General features: G+C 33.1%; 1 protein-coding gene across 1 annotated transcript; it reads right to left on the reverse strand.

The window, feature by feature from the left end:
• Window positions 1–752: 752 nt before the first annotated feature.
• LOC123532788 (glycine receptor subunit alpha-1-like) lies at window positions 753–20491 on the reverse strand. The gene is made up of 12 exons (XM_053517742.1): window positions 20386–20491; window positions 17886–17955; window positions 10942–11059; window positions 10053–10123; window positions 9438–9505; window positions 8566–8792; window positions 8167–8249; window positions 7471–7590; window positions 6151–6461; window positions 5049–5066; window positions 4478–4693; window positions 753–1352 (listed from the first exon to the last, which is right to left on the reverse strand). Exons 3-12 carry the CDS (start codon window positions 11043–11045, stop codon window positions 1185–1187), a joined length of 1386 nt encoding a protein of 461 aa, XP_053373717.1. The 5' UTR covers window positions 11046–11059; window positions 17886–17955; window positions 20386–20491; the 3' UTR covers window positions 753–1184.
• Between the last annotated feature and the right edge of the window lie 368 nt (window positions 20492–20859).

Here is a 20859-nt window from a genome sequence, read left to right on the forward strand (position 1 = left end):
TTCAAACTTACTTGTAAAAACGTCTGGGAACACACCACCCTCCGATCTGCATCTATGTTTACTTTGCCGGTAATATGGCGCATATGACATCTCTGTGTGTGAAGTAATCAGCTGATTCTGCTATTGACGCGTGAACCGGAATTTTAAGTTTCCACATGTAATAGTGGGACCCCGTTATGCAGTGATGAGTCAATTGAATTAACATTTACACATATCGAATATTGTAAAAATTACATCTAACTTTTGGAATGGAAAACAGTTAGAATTGTAATTACTCCCACACTATATGTCAAGGCCTATTGCTTTTATAGGCGGTTCAAAAACAACCGATGCGAGTATCGATAGAAGTTTGACATGTATGACGTAAAAACATTTCGTCATTTGTTGTGTACATACATAAAAATGGCCGATACCGGAGAAAGGTTCTGGATTTCTGCAGTTTAAATGACCGATAGTGCTGCAAATACTTACCAAGGAATATTGTTTTAGGGTTAATATCTTTTCCAAAATTGTTATACGCGTTGTGCAAGGTTAGTTGTTTTTTTTTCATGACTTCTCGTCTGCGCAGTTAGACTTGTTTACATAGCTGAACGTGTTTTTGTTCAGCAGGTGCGTTGAAAACGACAACGTCCCGCGTATTTTACACGTATTTTTAACGGCGACGTCATTTGCGCCATATGACCGGCTGCGCCATATTACCGGCTTTCACGATATATTTTCTGGCTAATTTGATATAAGAATGAAGCAACATAAACATTCCAGTTTTCAAATATACGTTTCACCATGCAATTTTAACATTTCACAAACAAGCAACCGATGGTCCGATATGATATTCTGCTGTCTTGGACGATCATTTGTGATGAAAACGTTACATGTGTCGGATTCGTTTTTGATCCCTCTTTTAACTTGTAGATGAACTGAAAATGTCAGTAACGAGCCTTTTTATCAACTTCAGAAATGCACTGATACATTTTATTATGCTTTTTCAATCTGTTATGTTTAATTCTGCATATACGTTAAGCACCTTAGTTGCGAAAGCATGTAATTTCCATTTGTGTAAATGATGTTTATCCGTGAATATGTTTCAGCCAATATTTAGGCATTTGTAGTAACATCATTACCAGTACAATCTATAAAGTTTTGTTTTAAGAAGATCGACATTTTTCAACATTATGCATTTGCATTTATGTTTTATCTCCTTTTACCCAAATTACACAAATAAATCCGGACACACAGCAGATATAGAATGCGGCAAAACTGAAGAAAGCAATAACATCCGATGAGACCGTGTGTTTGAGTTTTCGTGGATAGTGCTCAAAACATTTCTTCCAGAATATGTCCTTTTCTTTCCTCTAAATGAATAAAGAAATTTATTAATAGCTTCCTAAAGGCATACATGCAGCTCAATGGGCGTTTTTGTATCTACTTATAAAACGTTCTGTGCTACAAGTAAGTATTTTTTGGTCTTGTGCACACCAGGTAACCGAATAAGTTATATTTCCGCTTAAATAAATTAGATGTACCACCTGCACTGTTAAAAGGAAACGATGTTGTATAGTAAGAAGTACATTTGTTGAAATCTATAAAAACAAACTGGATTCTGTTTTATTAGATTGTACAAAGAATCAAACGCGTAAACGTAGAACTTATCCATAAAATTCTTTTTGTCATTTAGATTATACTCAACAGGAAACTGCGGTATGCTATTTTGTCACAGTTTAGGATGTTTTAGCAAATGTTAAACCTCATGTAACGGTGCTAATTTTCATTAAATAAATAATTAAATAAATAAAATCTTTATCTTGTCCTGTGTCAAAAGTTTAAACAAGCTACGCTAGTCTATAATTTCAAAAGGTTGTAAAAGTATAGTTATATAATTTAAGAAAAGTTTACTTTTATTATAAATGGCCTTTCATAATTAAATACCTTAGACTATACATGTAGATATTGAATTTCAATGAATAGTACTTCAATTCTGATGGCGTTTAATCTCAGATAGAATTAACTATTAAACTATTAAAAGTATAATCTAATTAAATTGATGGCTTTTTAACTACATTTACAAAGTCGTTTGATATTCTATTTACGTAACGTTACGATTACAAAATTTCAAAGGAATATTATATGATAAATATTCATAAATGTTGTCAGCTTTGTTAATAGCATGCTTTGAATTGGTCATAAGAAAATTTTTGGAAAAATGTTTTCGCCATAATAAGACAATTTATTAGATCTACCGTTTCTTTTTCTCCTTGATTTTGACTGGTTCTTAAAAGTTATTCACTAAGAAGTGCAAACAACTTTGTATGTTAAACAAAATTATATCTAAACTATGTACATGTAAAAGGTGTTAGGTGTCTGTTGAAGAGGTCTTCAAAAAATTACCAAATTTTTATTTTTACCTATTAGTTGCATGTTTGCACATTTGAATGTAAATGTTCTCTTTAATATATTTAAATGAGATGAAGTATTAACTACAGTCAATGCAGTAGTGTGACATATCCTTTAAGATGTTACATTCATAATGGTAACGTAGTATGCTCTTGAAATACATTTTACTTAACCATCTACAACAGTGTATTTGTACGGAGCTCATTATTAGTAATTTAAAACTGAAAATCATATTATTATATATAAATTACTAATACATATATAATGCATTATTAATAATTCTAACACGACCGGCAAATAACCTACATATATGTAGAGCAAAATTTATCTCGGGTTATTCTGCAATAAACCACTCGCGTGCAATGACGTCATCCGATTTAGGTCGTAAAAAGTAGTTACCATTTTTTAACACTGTTGATACTTGTATGTTGTATTAGAATCGAAATAATAAGTTCCCAAGTGTGATTTATCGTAGAATAACCCGAGTTTTTCCTTCTTATGCGAAATAATATGTCACTCAGGCCTACGGCCTTCGTGATATATTCTTACGCATAAGAAGGAAAAACTCGCGTTGTTCTACGATAAACCACGTTTGGGAACTTATTATTTCTTAAACAGCATAAAGGGATAACTTTACACTTATTAAATAATCATGGATAAGTTTTATTTGCAAGATGATAATAAAATAAAGCATTTCATTGATAGAAAAAAATTACAACGCTAAGTTGCATTTTCGTATGTTAAAAGTCTCTCATTATGTGGCCTTGTGAATAGCAGTAAATGTTAGCAAGATGCTTTAGAGCACCAATTTGTGTTGAAAGGACTTGTTATACTTTAATTAAACTGAACTAAATAAATGAATTGTAAAATGAGTTATCTTTTAAATTATCAGTACAACACATATGCACAAAATTCACTTAAGTCGGTGCCTTTTCCGGTAAGTTTATACATTAAATGGTTGTATTTAAACGAAACAAAGGTCAATTAGAACGAAACACTACTTATTACATGTATCACACCCTAAAAGATGCAGTTGAAATAAAACAGCTTAACTTTAGACTTTCGCCTTCGTTTTAACTTATATCCCATACATCTATTTTGTCTGTGTTATCGTGGCGCTGGCATGCTTATCATTTTAATCTTACTTAAGGGATTTAGATAGAATTGCAAAAGGAAATATTCTAGACAGGGATGGACAAGGTAAGTTCATTTCTTTATTAATTTCGTTCCGGCACAAACCAGTCCTTCGGGATTCTGCAAATGATATAACTAAAAGAAACCATGCGTTATAACTATATCGTAGAGAAATGATGAAAACGTTTAATTAGTATAGTCTTACACTTTTCTTTAAAGAATGTTGCTGGATACTTTATCGTAGCTGAAGTCTGCGTAAAATCTAATATTAAACAACCCCATGTTTATATATGAGCCGTGCCATGAGAAAACCAACATAGTGGGTTTGCGACCAGCAAGGATCCAGACCAGCCTGCGCATCCGCGCAGTCTGGTCAGGATCCATGCTGTTCGCTAACAGTTTCTTCAATTCCAGTAGGCTTTAAAAGCGAACAGCATGGAGCCTGACCAGACTGCGCGGATGCGCAGGCTGGTCTGGATCCATGCTGGTCGCAAACCCACTATGTTGGTTTTCTCATGGCACGGCTCATATAATTACATATTCATATGATCGTTAAATGGGCTTAAAACTTCAGTTATTACATGTGTATGATGATTTTACCGTTTTTATGTCTAAGATCAAACTTATCCCACTGACGATTTCTATCGAATTGATGAATCCTGCCCCGAACGTAACATTCTGCGAAGAACATATCCGATTACCTAGTGTGCAGTAATTCCTACGTCAAATTGTCTCGGCGTCAAGTTGTCTCCGCGTCAAAAATTGCATTGACTTCATAACAGCAGGTTAATTTGATATGAGGCTATAGAAACACAAATTTAAAATATCGTTATAGTGCACCTTGCTTCAAGTACGAAATGAAAATGTATTAAATGAATGAAAAACTGAACAAAAATGTGTTTTGATATGTAAAATATGATTTCCAAATACAGAATTATAAAAAAGTACCTACCAAACACTTTATATACTCGATAAAATATTTTTCACGAAGTTTATCGTCTGGCACAGCGTAGAAACGTGGATCAACTGTCCAGCTGAAATTATTGCCATCTTCAAGGTTGTATCCGTCAATTCCTAATGGCTTCACATTATCCCATGTAGGATCTTGGCCACTGTCTATTTGTTCACGAAGTTGTTTGGATATGGTTTGTTTCATTAATTTCTTAAACTAAAATTGGACAATTTTATGTCTTAGATTTTACAGAAAACAATGAAAGGGAAACAAAATTTAAGCTTAAATTTGACACTTGGCCGAGTTAGTGGCATCAATTGAATAATATTCTACTCAACAGAGCGAGCTATTGTTTCATTTCAAACGTTTATAGTTAGAAAATATGCAATTTTCTTCTAATAAAGAGTAAAATGTGCATGAAAAAATATGTCGTCTTAGTGAAATAATAACTGAAAAAGTTAACGGGACTTTAAGAAATGAATGCTTTTAGTCTTGATATAAGTCTGATGAGAGACAATGTTGAAATTGAAAACATTAAGTATATAGGAATAGAGAAACTAAAAGTACTCACTCTTTTTTCAGTCGGGTGCTGCAGCAGAAAAATCAGTTACAATTTATTTAAGAAAAACGATTTAAGTGGATAAGGTCTTCATTTTTCATGAAAGAATTAATAAAGTGAGCGAGAGAGTTTTGGTGCGACAGGGTCCTTGATAGCTTTAACTACATAATATTACTTGTGTCCATATCGGCTGTCACAATAGCAGGCAAATTATAACAGTTATATTTATATGTTCCTATTGTACGGATAAACCTAAAACAGTAAAATTGTGAACACCGCAGTTCGCGCAATATGGCAAAAATAAAAATGTTGCTGGCTCGGTTTTTTATTGAGTCTGTTCACGGACGGTAGTGGTAATGCGTGCTACCGTCCACGCCCTCTAGTCCCAAGCTGAACAGAACTCAACGTTTACATTTGTTACAAGTAGTGCAAAAACAAGAACAATTTATAGACATCTCTCTAAAGATATAAAGAGAGCAGATATGTGCATACGGCATCTGAACTTTTACATTTACCTCATGCATATTATACAGGCGTTTCAAACCAGACCATTTTATAACAGAACTATCTCCCAGAAAATATATCGAACGTCATACATATTTTGAAACGCTTTACTATCACATTAAACGGGACAATCATTGAGCCATTGGTTATACCGTGTTAATTTTGAAGCCGGTAAGAACAATTGATAACAACCAAAATAACTAGAATCGTCCAAGACGGAATATCAAACTGAATATCTCCGTCTTTAAACTATCAATGAAATGATATTAAAGTCATATAGTCTAAACATGATCGAAATATGTTTCATTTTAACATCTGATACTTTCTTTAGGAAATATTTTAGAATAATTGTGGACGAGTATTTGGCAACCACATCACAACCTTTTCTGTCTAAGACTGTTAAAGCGCGGCTTTAAAATGGACCACCTTTTGCCAATGACTCAATATGAATTGCTTAAAGATTATAGGAGAACGATTTATCATTACTGATTCCTACTGATGGCCATATGTAACGTCACGTTTATAAGCAAGCAAGTGTAAAACTCTAAAGAAGGTTGTATTTTATCGATTAATGACATTTTTCCAAACAAAATTGTTTGTCAAAGCTTACTTCATAGTGATGAATGCATGAATTCACAAGTATGATCAATCCGATGCAGCAAAGATTTCCCAGCATCCACACATCAAGCATTGTCAGCGCTGAAGCTGGCTGAAGTTTGTTGTATATTCCGGCCCAGTGCATTATAATGGTTGTCATAGCAGCGCCACAAATTGCTACCCGAGGGGTTATGTTATCACCAAAGGTAAACGAAAGCATTGCAATTACAACAAGCACTATTGGTGGACCAATGTAAAGAACATTAAACGATGACGTTTTCCTCAGTAGTCGAATTCCAGTACGAAGTGACGAAAAATTTCCTACTGCAAAAATAAATATTAAAAAAGAATTAAAATCGCGTTTTTTAGGTTTTCGTCAAAATTGGGGAAAGTTCATTTAAAATGACGAAAAAAATCATCACGAAGGGCATGATATTGTCGATAAAAGAATGAATAACAAATAAGTAAATGTTCTTTAACCACAATTTGCTTACATTGGCCTGTTTATTAACCGTTGGTTGTTTATATTTCTTGAGGTAATTGCTATTTGTTTCGAGAAAATACAAATAGTTTATCAATTTTGAATTGCGCTATGTTGACATTTAAAGTCGCGGCGGTTGAAATGAAAGCACGCCCAGCCGTATAGCTAGGTTTGGTCTTCCGGAATGAAGGAACGTAATGGACTTTAAATCCGCATTACAACACGTTAAAGAGAATTCCTACAGTTTTTTCCTTCATAGATTTTTTTCAAATTCACATATTTGATATGAAAATTTGTGCTGAAAACAATGAACAAATAAAAACATTTGGTCTCCAGGCTTGTTTTTGTGAAAAATTGTTTTGAACACACCCACTGTTGCTGAAACTACCAGCGATTTTTCAACATTTTCATAATTTTCCGCTCTTTTATAAATACCAACCAAAATATGCATCAAGACAGCACAATAAGGTTTATTCTTTTTGCAGATTTTATTATATACCTATTTGATGTCAAGATTCCTCATATTTAAGATTGTCTGTCACATGTTTCGACAAATGTTGTCATCAGTTCAATTTTCCATAGATAGTGTCGGCTGCGCAGAAAGATGCGCATAAAAACTACAGGAATTCCCTTTAAGTGACAGATATTTGTATGTTTAAACAAATTACACAACAGTTGGCTACGTATACTTGCAGGTTTGTTTTAAAATAACACTAACTGCCTCTTTAGCCCTATCTGACATGTTGCCGTATAGGACTGTATCTATCATACAATGTCCGTGAAATGTCAAATGTCAAATTGACCACTATTTTAAATTCAAATACAAAAGTACTATAAATAGACTTATATTACTTGTTCCTATGTGAATTGTACTGTTTCTCCAGGAAGGAACATCTTCCAAATGGTCACTTTGGATCAGAACTGGATCTGTCTTCTTCCAGTTCAGCATAACGTCATCTTCTGTGTAAGTGACTAGAAATAAAATAATTGAATACTAAAAATCATAAAACTTTACGTGTGAAAAAAATGTGATTAAATAAGTTTAAAACTCGCCGATCTCTAAAATCATTCGCATATACCCCATGAATAGGTGCCTCTACATTATATATGATGTAAATTTTCAATATAAAATAGTTTACAGCTGTCAGCAATTGAGTTAAATAATTATTAACCTACGATGCAGTATGGTTATGAAAACACGAATTTGTCACCAAACTAGGGATTTTCCCAAATAAAGTTTGAAATCTTGTCAATCAGTCTATAAATTTGATAGCCATTTCGGCCCTTCATACGTTCTGTTGACTTTTCTAAGTACATTGTAAAGGCTTGAAATTATAACCTGGTTAAATTTAAATTACCATTTAGAAAGTTTTGACCTGAGCACTGAGAAATACCTAAAGAAGATATATGTACTCGACCCTCAAGCGCACTAAACTAAGCGATATAAAAGCGGAGTTATAAACAGGGTATATATTGAGCAGCAAATCAGATACTGCGTGGTACAACCTGAACTCAAACATAACATTGCAAGTTGACAAATTTTCTTACAACTTTGAAGTATTATTTGGCAAACATGTGTATCATATGGATAATATTCCAAGTCCATGTTGCATCGTGTTTTCATCGTTATTCTGAAAAAGAAACAAACTTAGAAGAAATAATATACACCCTATTTAAAGATTTTATTTTACTGTCCAATATGTTCTCTGGTCGTTTATACTGTCTTTGATATTTTGTTTGCTATTAAATGTATTAAAGTATGTACCTTGTCTATATTTCTTGCGTGGTGACATTTTATCACTTTGCTAAATCCATTATTGTAGATGAATATTTTTTCTTTGTAACGTAAAATATATATAATAGATAAGCTATCTGCATTTCATTTTACCTTTCTTTGACATTAGGTTTGTTGTTACAAAATATAAAGTGAAATTAAGCTAAAAGTACCTTCCGCTGAACTGTATACTTCCATTCATTCCAATATATATCAATTCATTCTTTGCTATGAAACCAAGAAATTCTGCGCTCCGGTCATGATCAAAGAATATATCAGGTATCCACACTCTACTGATGTAAGACCCACTGACCTTAAGGACGTCAAAATCTGCTAAACCAGAGTAATCTAAGCGAACATCTCTCCAATGCAGTCTTATAAACAACGTACTGTCGAACTCCTAAAAAAGTTCACAGGGACATCATAAATGTTAAATCTGTGCTTTTTCATTTGTATTGGTTGATTGTGGAAGTATTTTCGTTTAAGAGGTCTATGAAAGTCTGTTTTACGTATCAAAAAAAAAATAAAATCTGTAAAAAGATCCTTCAGAAGCAAAGAATGCAACCAAGCAAAAAAATAGCAGACTCGGTTTGATTGAGTCTGTTCATGAGAGGTAATGAAAACTGCAACACCTTTCACGCCCACTTGCGCCAGCTTAAAATACTTGAGGTATTTGTTATTTCATATATGCATGAACAAAGCTAATTGTTGAAGCGTAGAAAAATGTAAATCTAAATCACATAAACAAATAAATCAGTGAAGTGCTTATATTCATTCTTAACTATTTGTACAAAATAACTGTTCAATACAATGTTTATCTTCTATATTTAATATGAAAACAAATGTCCTTCTTCAAGACATGTGACAAAAGTCGATAAACTACGTCAAAACCTTTATGACATGGTTGATTTCTAAAGAAACAATCTGAGCAAAATTCTGAAGAGGAGAGACGAAAAGATTTTTTATAAGATAAAGTGAGTCATTTAAAAAGAAACATTACAACGAAAGTGACACATTTTTAAAGCGAAAATAGCTCAATACTTACCATACTGTGTTCGTTTTCAGAACTCAAATCGTTAATTTCAATTTGTACTGAAACGTCTGTTGCTTTTCCTATTCAGCAGAAACAAATACATAAAGTGATTTCTGAAAGAAAGTCTTTGTTTGTAATGTGTTCAGTATATAGATACTGAAATTTTTCTCCAACATTATTTGGCAAAAAACAACAAATATATTTTAATGCGTTGTTCCTCTTAGTAAGCATTGTTTAAAAATTATATAAAAACTGTGCTTCGTCATAAATTGGTGTACATGTGTATGACAGTTTAAGTAATAAAATCTGTAAAACAAAATAATGAATCAATGAGTGACGGTCTAAGTTCGTATGTCACAATAATGATATATCTGTCAATTAATACGTGTCGGACACATTACAAATATTTAACATTCTGAAATTTAGATTTGTAACAAAATTATTCTCCGACTCTCCAATTAGGAATTATACAAATACTATTTGAGCCTAAACTAATTTAACAAAGATGCTCGAAAATGTTTACTTTTAAAATAACTTAAAGAAATCATTCTTTAGTTAAAGTTTTATTTTTTCTGAACAGTACTTAGTAATTGTCAAGTGTTTGTTTTCAACGAGGCACAGTTATACCTGAGTAATAATTTGGTGGCACACTAGCATCATACCTCGACTCGTTTAGCAAATACTGTAGTAATTCATATCTGGAAATAAAGGTTTATCAAATATGGAAACCAAACTAGAAATTACATAGTTGACTTAAGATTATTGTGCACCTAACCTCACTCTTACCCCAACCATGTTCCAAAGTCACAGAACACTCTAAATAAAGGATATCCCTGCCAAAGTCAATATTCACGCACTTATTTCCCCATACTGTTACATGGTGTTCGCTATTTTTTATAAAAGGTACATTAGTCATAAAAAGAATGAACTGTTACATTGACTTGGACTTATGTTGTGAACGAGATGTTGTTCATTGCATGTTATTGTAAGGATGTGCAAGCGCTTTTTAAAGATAACGTTTTAAAAGAAAATAATCTTGAATATTTCTTTCTTACAAAATTTGTATAGAAAATATCAAAATATGGCTACTAATGTACAATTCAACCAAACAGTTTCTATCTGTTGCGAAATAACATCAACATTTTTTTGGCAGGCATTTGCCTTAATCTTATGAACGATGCACAATGGGGTAGAGGTCAGTGATTCGGTGACACGTTTTAAAACTTAAATGTAAGATGCTATTATTATGAAAATATCAGACAGTGATTCACTTTCTTCAAAGCAAGTAACAATAGGAATTAATTGTATCCCCAAAACTCGCTGTCAAATATATGTCCGCATATAGATTACGTAGTAAGGGCAGGTACTTGATTTAAAACAATCATGAATAACTTTTTACAAAGGAGATTCAACCTGATATGTCAGCTTTTAAAACTTAAAGTTTCGTAAACTTACTGTTTTTAGATGTTTTCATGATGAAAAAAGATTTAGTAAAGACAAATGTAACTGCACATACTTTGTTATATTTTCTTTATTCGTGTTTGGGTAGATAGATCTCGTCTCTGTCAGTGGAACCATATACATTGCCGCAGGTAAAACTAGCAGAAACCATTCGGCCATCTCGCTGTAAGGTACTAAAAATATTTGTTATGTATCTATTTTTTATATAGTAACACGCATAGGCAGGACTGTCAATATCTAATTATAAAGAAATACACGTTCGGTTATCATTTAAGTAAATCAAGCAAACAAATACCGGTAGGCAGAAACACTACGAGTTCGCAAGACAGTTTCATTGTAACAGTTTCCTTTACAAGATTTATTTTGTTCCAACAAGAGACGTTATGGGTAAAGTTGTGATATGTCCACAACCTCAACAGCTGGCCACGGAAAGGATTGAAGGTATTTTGCATGTTTTATAAATGCTAGTAATAGATTAACATTATTAATCCGGATCAGCAAGAAACAATGATAAAACGTATTCAAATGGTTGTAACAACCCGAGATGATTCTATCCAGTTCGTTTTTTTATTGTCTAACATTATACAGAATTATGAAATGGACAAATTTACATGTTATCTATTCCGTTAGCAATCAACAAATTTTAAATTTTCCCATGCACACTTGTGTAAATAAAGTCTGAAAAGTAGATCCATCGGAAGCCCCGAGAACAAGGCAAACAGTAAAAATTGCAGATTTGGTTTGATTTAGTTTGTTCATGAGCCGAGAAAGATCATCCTGCAAAATATATGAGCCGTGCCATGAGAAAACCAACATAGTGGGTTTGCGACCAGCATGGATCCAGACCAGCCTGCGCATCCGCGCAGTCTGGTCAGGATCCATGCTGTTCGCTTTCAAAGCCTATTGGAATTGGAGAAACGGTAAGCGAACAGCATGGATCCTGACCAGACTGCGCGGATGCGCAGGCTGGTCTGGATCCATGCTGGTCGCAAACCCACTATGTTGGTTTTCTTATGGCACGGCTCATATATAAAAAACAAGGCAATCGGTAACACCGATGGATGCTCCTCGAAGCAAATATCAGAAAGGGGGATAATTAAAAAAACAAGGTCATATAGAGTTATGGTCTCAAAGACCTTAATAAATGTGTAAAGTAGGAAGTCAGTCCTTTGTTAGTTTTCAAGTTATCCTACGGACAATCTTTTATACATAAGGGAGATAATGAAAGGGTGATATAGAGCTACTGTTTATATGAACTGCACTCCCCTTCAATGTGTTCTATAAGAATTAAAAGTTGCTCATAGTTAAGGAGAGATGCTCTGGACAAACGTTTTCACACAAAGGGATGTAATTAAAAATGAGGCCAGCTAGAGGTATAATAGTTCTTTTAGTTTGCATGATATTTATGTAGGGAAATTTTGTTCCCGTTCTAAGATGTTACACGTAAGAGACGGAAAACTTTATATCTTTTTTTCATCAAATTTTCGAAGGGGTAACAGGTCCAATTCTTATTGTTAACCTGTCATGCCGAATTCAGATTTATTGTTTTATTTAATGTATACAAGAAACGTAGTAAATTCATTTAGTGTATTTTCTTGAGTTTGATATCTAATGAATATATAAAAAAACAGCTAATGAAAACATTATGCATCTTCAGTCTGTATTTTATATTCGTTACAACCCGGAAACTAACCTGCTTTTATTGCAATAATTTTTTGCTTGTTCTAGGTTTAGCACTATTAATCAACAGTATTTAAGGTATATAACTAACACTTCTCCACATGAATAAAAGGTTGGGGACACATGCTTTTCGACATAATGCCCTAAGTCTCTCAAATAGTCACGAATCTAGGGACCTATCTCGCAACAGATAAGATAGATTTACATTACAAAAGGACAAACAACTTTGGTGGGTCTGCGGTTATTTGCTTATACTTTCAGGTTACCCTTATTGAGCGCAAGAACTCGTGGTGAGCGAACAAATCAATATATATTTTTAATAATACAATCTAATAAAACAATAGGACCAGCTACGGTGTTGAAAATTCATCAGTCGGATTTAAAATTGAAACCAATCTGGGATGACCAACAGCTGAAATAACTAATCAACTATTTTTCAGCAATTTGCAATTTTAACGACTTAAAATCGATTCTCAATACAAAAAAAAGAAAAAAAGTTTGTTTTTTTCTGAAATGTCACAAATTTAATTGATGTTCAAAGTATGCTAAATGTCCTTAAGGGTTGGTATAAGTATTAGCCAAATTCTAAAATGGTTTAAATAACCTAAAATGAATGCTTTTCATTGTAAAACTTGTTACTGTATAATGTGCAGGGCTATATACATGTATTATGAATAGGGGTAGCAATGCTTTCAATTTTGACACATCAGACGCTTACTGAAATAGATACCGATTTCTTACAAGAACTCGTACCCTGGCAACCTCTCTAATACTTACGTTTTACGGAGCTTCATTGACGGAAGTATAATTATGAATCAGGAAGAATTTTATTCGGCAGATATGTGTAGATCTACCTTATCTTGCACATTCTTTTTTCACCCCTATCTCTGTCGCTGAGAAGGTGAAAGTTTGTCAGCATTACAAATAATAAGTAAACGGTAATGACTTACTCCGCTGATAACCAACTCGGAGTTAGATATTATATAAATGATGTCAATATTTCAATAAAAGTTGAATTCATTCTAGTTCTGACTACGTCAAGAGCAAAATAAACGGCTTAAGTCAAATTTTATATACGTCTTATACATAAAATTAAAGTCACGTTTACAGAGCACATTTTTGTCCAAAACTTGACATACAGATTAACTTCCGCAAATGCAGCATAACATTCAAAGAAAGAGAGAAAGGTGTGTATAAAAACTCTTTATACAGGTTATCAACGCAACGATTTTGTTAAGATAAAATGCTTACAAAAACGCAAATGAACCGCGTTTAAATTAGAAAAAAGTGGAAAACCACAGATAGCCCAACACGAAAAAAATAAATGAAAATGTTGCATGCTCGAGCCTGTTCATGGAAGTGAAAGCTACCGCCCACACCCACTAGCCCCGGGTTGAGCAGAAGTCAACATTTATATACGTTAAAGTAAAGGACAGAATTATTAATAAAACAGTACATTAACGCAACATAAATGTCGTGCTGAACGATCTGAAGAGATCAGAAAATTACAGATCTGACCCCATTTTCATGAAATTCATTTTAAATGCTTGTATTTTCCCCTTTATGATATTATGCGTCTTCACTGTCGATTTTTTTTATCTATATCAAAACCTTATATGACTATTTCACAGATCAAAACAGAACAATTCTGAATTTTACAGAAAACGAAGTACAGATATAAGAAATATATTTAAGCAAATACTAAAGTTCGTTATATAATGCTAATGTCAAATTCAAATAGCTTGACTGAAATAAGTAGTGCAGACAAATACTACTAACCATAGAATTACTAAGCTATAAATACATTTTTACAAAATAAAATCAACATTAAAAACAATTACCTACCCAATAGCACGATTGTAAGATAACACACTAGACTAAGTAAAAACAATATTCGTGGAACTGGGACCAGATTGAATATACAGGGAAACACGATATGCTATTTCCGTAACACTAGTAACCTTAAGATAAAGAGATTTATCATGAAAGACGTTGGTATCACTTTGCCAGACTGATATATTTGACCTACTATAAACCTGATAAAAAATAAGTGACGAAACAAAACTATTCCAAGTTATCCATTTATATCACGGTTATTTCCTGCGAATGTAATAACACGTGTTGTCTAAATATGCATTTCCTGAAAATGAAATGGAACATATATATATTTAGAAACAACTAACAAGTATAGAATTTATATTGCACAATCACAGTCCTTTTAACTTCCCTGTTTCGGATAAGGATTACGTTTGAATGACGTAAGCTGGTCTGAGTAGATGACAAATTAGTAAAAATTAAGTTAATAATATTAAGTTTCATTTATTGATTTATTTATTTATTTGGGTTTAACGTCGCACCGACACAATTATAGGTCATAAAGCTTTCCGAAAGGCAAAAGTAATTAAAACAATCATGAAAAAGTGTTTGTCTTCCACATAGACAGGGGCTTTCGAAATATGTGTGAAACAGGTGAAAATAGAAGTTTCTTAACATGGCAACCTCTCTAATTAATCCGGTAATTTCCGTGCAGTTCTTCTATGGCATTTCCGTAGTCTTCGGACGAGAATGTAGCTCATACAAGCACCTAGAAGAGCCCATTTTGTTTCGTCTCCAGAGGAATTTTCATTGGTTAAACGGTGTTCAGCTTCTAATTTTTCGGAGGGCAGCTAGTGACTTATTTATGTTGGTTTAGGATCAAAAAATGTGTCCGATTAAGTAAATTAGTTACGTTGCTTGTCACTGGGATCAGTATCATAGATATACCTAGACCCCACTGGCTTAGAGGTGACACTGAGGTCAAACGTCAGAAGTGTTTTTTTTTTCCTGTCTGGTCCATAACTCTGTCATCCTCGAACGGATTATAATCTTAAATGACACAAAATGTTTCTTAAAATGAGATGCCAGGCGCAATACCCACACTTCTAGCCTAACTCAGGTCACATTCAGAGGTCTAATGTTAATATTGTTTTCCTATAGAGCCCATAACTCTCTCATCCACCAAAGGATTTTAATATTGTTTGACACAAAATTAAATGTTCCCAAAAATGAAACAATGTGTAATGTGCAACAACAGTATCTCTAATAATTCAAAGGTTAAGGTCAGACTTGGGGGTCAATTTCAATAGGGATTTTACCTTTGCAGTCCATACAGCTGCCGTCGATCAAGGGATTTTACAAATGTTTTCCAGAATAAGAGGACTTGATTAGAACATCACTCAGACCCATAATTAAACAATCAAGGTCATACTCTTAGGTCAAAGGTCTTAGATCAAAGTTTATTTTCAATACCTTTCTTATTTCTACTTAAATGAAGCCATGTTGGGGAGGGGTAGGGACATGCACATTGTTCAAAAGTAGTTTCTCGTTTTCATTTCTTATCAACCGGCGAAATCACGAGCCACTGATAAGCCTTCTCCTGCCTATCAATTATTTTCAAGCAGACTCATAATTATAAGAATATGTATTAAGATATATATACTCTGTTATATTGTTCGAGTTCGGTTGCTCGACTTGCCTGGAGCAACTTTTTCATCTGACTGTACAGTCAAGAGGCACCGTAAACACATTGGTCTCACCCACTTTCGCAATCCGGGGTACTATATTTGCACCCCGGCGAACCATATGATGATAAAATGTTTAATATGATTGTGAGATTTATCAATAAATTGATTTTGCTCGTTATACATTGTTGTGTTTATTGTATACGTGTTTTATTTATAGTGGAGATCTTTGACCGTACGCACGAGATCGTGCGCGAACAAATCAATGCAATTCAGTATATAAATCCATTTGTCATATGTGAAAATAGAAACGATTCTGGGATGACTAAGCGCTAAAATATACTATTCAACTATTTTGTTCAGCAGTCTAAACGACCCAGAACCAGTTCTTTGTTTAGAAAAGAAGTTGTTCTTCAACTGTTATTAGTTTTATTAATATCTAAAATGTTCTAAAGGTTTCTAAGGGTGGTATTGAGGTAATTATCTTTCATAATGTCAATATAGCACCCTATATGTTTTCTCATTATAAAAATCGGTTCAGTTGGAAAGCTAGCATTATATTCAATTTTGACACATCAGACGTATATAGACATAAATAATGAACTTTTACACGTACTCTTACCCTGAAAACCTTTCTAATATTTAGGTTTTACGGCGCTTTTTTGGCGGAAGTACATAATATCGGCCACTACACTATGTTTAGATCGACCTCATTTGCGCATATTAATTTTCAATTTTATGCATCATTTCTGTGATAGTCTATCAATAGCTTACATTAATTTTAGCTCTGAGCTAATTATTGTGGTGATAACCAACTCCGTTAAGCAATATGACATAAATATTTATAATAAACTTGAACTTATTCCAATTCTGACTATATTAAGAACTAAGTAATCGGCTTGCATCAGACAATTACGCACGAATTCAGATATGCCTTCAACATGTAGAAAGATAATAATTCTGTCTAATATTTAAAGATAGTACCTAAAATTGAAAATTATGAAAAGCAATTATAAATTAACATTGGTTGTATAAATATAATAATTAAGACATAAGATAATACGTAAATAGTAATTTGATAATTTTGAATTATGTTGTTTAAGATTTTCTTAAATTTATAATTTTCCTTTCATGTATCCCCTCTTGCAGGTAGGTCTACCTATCAAGCCATTCATTAATATTCAAGTTCCAATTATACCTGGATTATTTTGGGAAGAACTTAACTCAATGCAAAAAAAAATGTCAAATACAAGATTATTGTATGACATCGGAAAATATTTTCAGTCCAGATCCACTATTTAGGCTGAAATTTAGATAATTATATTTCTACCATATCACATATCATATATAAAAACAAGACAAATCTCTTCAGCATTTACCATAAATTTGAGATTACAATTAAATTGAGCCGTGCCATGAGAAAACCAACATAGTGGCTTTGCGACCAGCATGGATCCTGACCAGACTGCGCCGATGGTCTGGATCCATGCTGGTCGCAAAGCCACTATGTTGGTTTTCCCATGGCACGGCTCAATTAATCAATTTTTTAACCATACAGTTACTTCTTTCCTACTATTAACTGTAGTCATACAGATGTACATATTAATGCAGGGAATGATTATTATTTCGGCCATTGATAGATCTTCTACTTCTACTGGGTTACTCCCAACAATAATTTACTGATTATAAATCTCTAGTACTATGTCAACAATATTTGATATACAGATATATCAATTTCAACCGAAATAACTTTATACAATACAGTATTCAAATTAAAGGAAAATATGTTAGTATGAAATAATTATGTAAAAGTACTTACAAAAACGGAACTGAAAAACGTTTGAAACACGATATGCCGCCTCCGAAACACAAGTAGTTGCACAGTTCCGCTATAGGAGTGGAAAGAAAATTTAGGAACGGCAAAAATAAAATCTAAAAGTAGATAAAATATATGTTTAACGACTATTTTGGTAATTAATTATACTGTCTGCATCACGATTGACAGATTTTGAATTGTATAAATTTTATATAAAATATATGATGAAACAAATGTGTTCTAAATAACCTATTAATCTCGCGGTTATTTCCTATGATTATAATAGCACGTGCATGCGGAAAAAGCATTTACTAAAAAATTAAATGGAACATTTTTCATATATATTTAGAAACAACTAACAATAAGAAATATTATACAATCACACTCGTCTAAACTTCCCAGTTTTGGATCAGGAAGAATAAAAACTATTACGTTATTAATATGAAGTAAGCTTGTCTGAATGAATGACTACAAAAATTAAACATAGATTTAACAATGTACAGTATTTTATATTTCAATTCAGATGTAACAGCTTAGATATTTTAAGGAAATAAAAAGAGTCTTGATGTACGTTTTAAATGTTTCAAAAAGTTTGTTTAAGACGATATAAAAAAGTTTAAATATATAAATACTAAAAAGGGTACAGTTAATAATGCTTGCATTAAATGTAGAATAATACTGAGGAAATATGAGCCGTGCCATGAGAAAACCAACATAGTGGGTTTGCGACCAGCATGGATCCAGACCAGCCTGCGCATCCCATCAGGATCCATGCTGTTCGCTAACAGTTTCTCCAACTCCAATAGGATTTAAAAGCGAACAGCATGGAGCCTGACCAGACTGCGCGGATGTTGGTTTTCTCATGGCACGGCTCATATGTTTCTTTCATTGCGAGAAATAAGCAGCATACTCGGTCACCTGAACTATTTTTGTATCATTGGGCAGTGACCTTTAATATTGCTTTTCTAGATTCATTATTTTAATTTATTTCTTAAAAATTTCACAATCACTTACAATGTACATGCTTGTAAATTTTTCATTGATGGTTCTTCCTTAATAAAAATAATCCAAACAATATTGCAAAAGTTTGTTGCTTTTTAAAAGAAAAAGAAATAAGAGGTCCTTATCGAAATAGACATTGAACAGACTAAATAAGTGTTTTCATAGAATAGAGTCGTAATTTTTAAACTTTCGTATATTACCTTACAAATTGCGTTAAAAGTAAACTAGCTGTTTCAATGGTGAACCACTAGGAGCAGAATATGATTGGAAAAATAATAGTATGTTATTCTGTCGAAAAACGTCGAAGATATATTTGGATATGACTCATTTGACGACTTTCTCTACACAGCATAGTAAAGATTACGGTCGCTTTGGGATCTAATTACTTAAATGTCTAGCATACTTCAATGTTTTGGTAAGTGTACTTCATTAGAAACGTGGCTGAATAACAAAAAAGATGATGCACAGACTCCAGTACTAGGCTTAGGATCCATGTTAATCATGCTGAAATACAGCGACTGGTCAAACGTTAGAAAGGTCTTTAAAAAAAAGTAATATGTCTGTCATAAAGTGCAGTTTCATTGCCACAAAGAGAAATTGTTTTTCGTATGGAATTAATTAACTTAATAATATTTTAAAAAAGAAACATCCTGAATTTAGAATAATTCACAAAATATAATTAAAAGTAACAAAAAAGTATATTAATCAGAAAGTAAATTTGTTCAGTACGTACATATTGCGTTAAATATGCAAATATTATAATACTTTTTCTTTTAACGGGTTACATTTAAAAATATATTTCTTAAATTTAGGGACTTTAAAAAACAGTTGTATTATAATAGTACAATTTGCGAAACATACGAGCGCGAAGAAAACTTTAACTCTAAACTGAACGCGTAGCCTTAGCAAACGGTTTTACTTTCGACTGTCGAATACCCGCAGCCATAAACATTTCATTAAGTTGATGAACTACTAATAAGGAAATATGTAGCCCCAATTGGCAATGTGATAAAAGAAATTTTCGTCAACATCTTAAGGGAAAATATGCAGCATATTCGTATCCGCCATTTTAAAGCTTGTTAATCGAAGGTTTCGCATTCTCGACCACTTGATCTAAGAGATGGGGCGATCGGACATTTGGCGACTGGTCAATTACTTAGGTATAAAAGCTTCAGTGTTATTTATATAATATTTCAAAATTTTAATCTATATCCTCTTCTACGACCTATATTTTCCGATGATACATTTCATTATACTTAATATCCAATAACGTCACGTAAACCATTTCGTTATTGATGTCCGCCATTATCTGATAGGCAGATTTATAATATAGTAATAAATGTATTATACCATACATTGACAGATTTTCTCAAAAGATAATACACACATAAACAGAAGCACATTAACATTACCCGTTACATGTCTCTGAAATGTTTGTCATATTCCAAAAAAATTAAAAGAAAAATGAGTGAAAAATAAATAATGTATATTGAATACTTACGTGGACTAAATATATCCTTAGGACACCGGGCACATTTTCATGCAATCTCGACAGGAATAGGTATGTTTTTGACAACACAGAAAATGACTCACTCGACCTGCAGCTATTTCAAGAAGTAAAGAAAATGAAAGTAGACAGGCTCAAAGAAAACGAAAGTCGCAATCTTCAATACTTTCTAACGAGTTGAATATATCTGGGCTTTAGCACGACATGTCAGCTTTTCAGCAGAGGGGCCTCCGCGGCCGAATGGTTAAGGTTGCTGACTTCAAATCACTTGCCCCTCACCGATGTGGGTTCGAGCCCTACCCGGGGCGTTGAATTCTTCATGTGCGGAAGCTATCCAGCTGACTTACGGAAGGTCGGCAGTTCTACCAGGCTGCCCGCCCGTGATGAAATAATGCACGGAAAGGCACCTGGGATCTTCCTCCACCCTTAAAACTGGAAAGTTGCCATATGGCCTATTATTGTGTCGAT

This window comes from Mercenaria mercenaria, chromosome 11 (genome assembly GCF_021730395.1).
Source record: "Mercenaria mercenaria strain notata chromosome 11, MADL_Memer_1, whole genome shotgun sequence".
NCBI lineage: Eukaryota > Metazoa > Mollusca > Bivalvia > Venerida > Veneridae > Mercenaria > Mercenaria mercenaria.

What these genes read in the sequence shown, in the direction of transcription:
- LOC123532788 (XM_053517742.1), bottom strand. Translation starts at nt 11,045, where the DNA reads ATGGCCGAATGGTTTCTGCTAGTTTTACCTGCGGCAATGTATATGGTT. An exon ending in CCAAATAATACTTCAAAGTT is followed by an intron (nt 7,591 to 8,166) that starts GTAAGAAAATTT and finishes TTTTATTTCTAG; the next exon opens with TCACTTACACAGAAGATGAC. An exon ending in TCGAGTATATAAAGTGTTTG is followed by an intron (nt 1,353 to 4,477) that starts GTAGGTACTTTT and finishes TTATTCATTTAG; the next exon opens with AGGAAAGAAAAGGACATATT.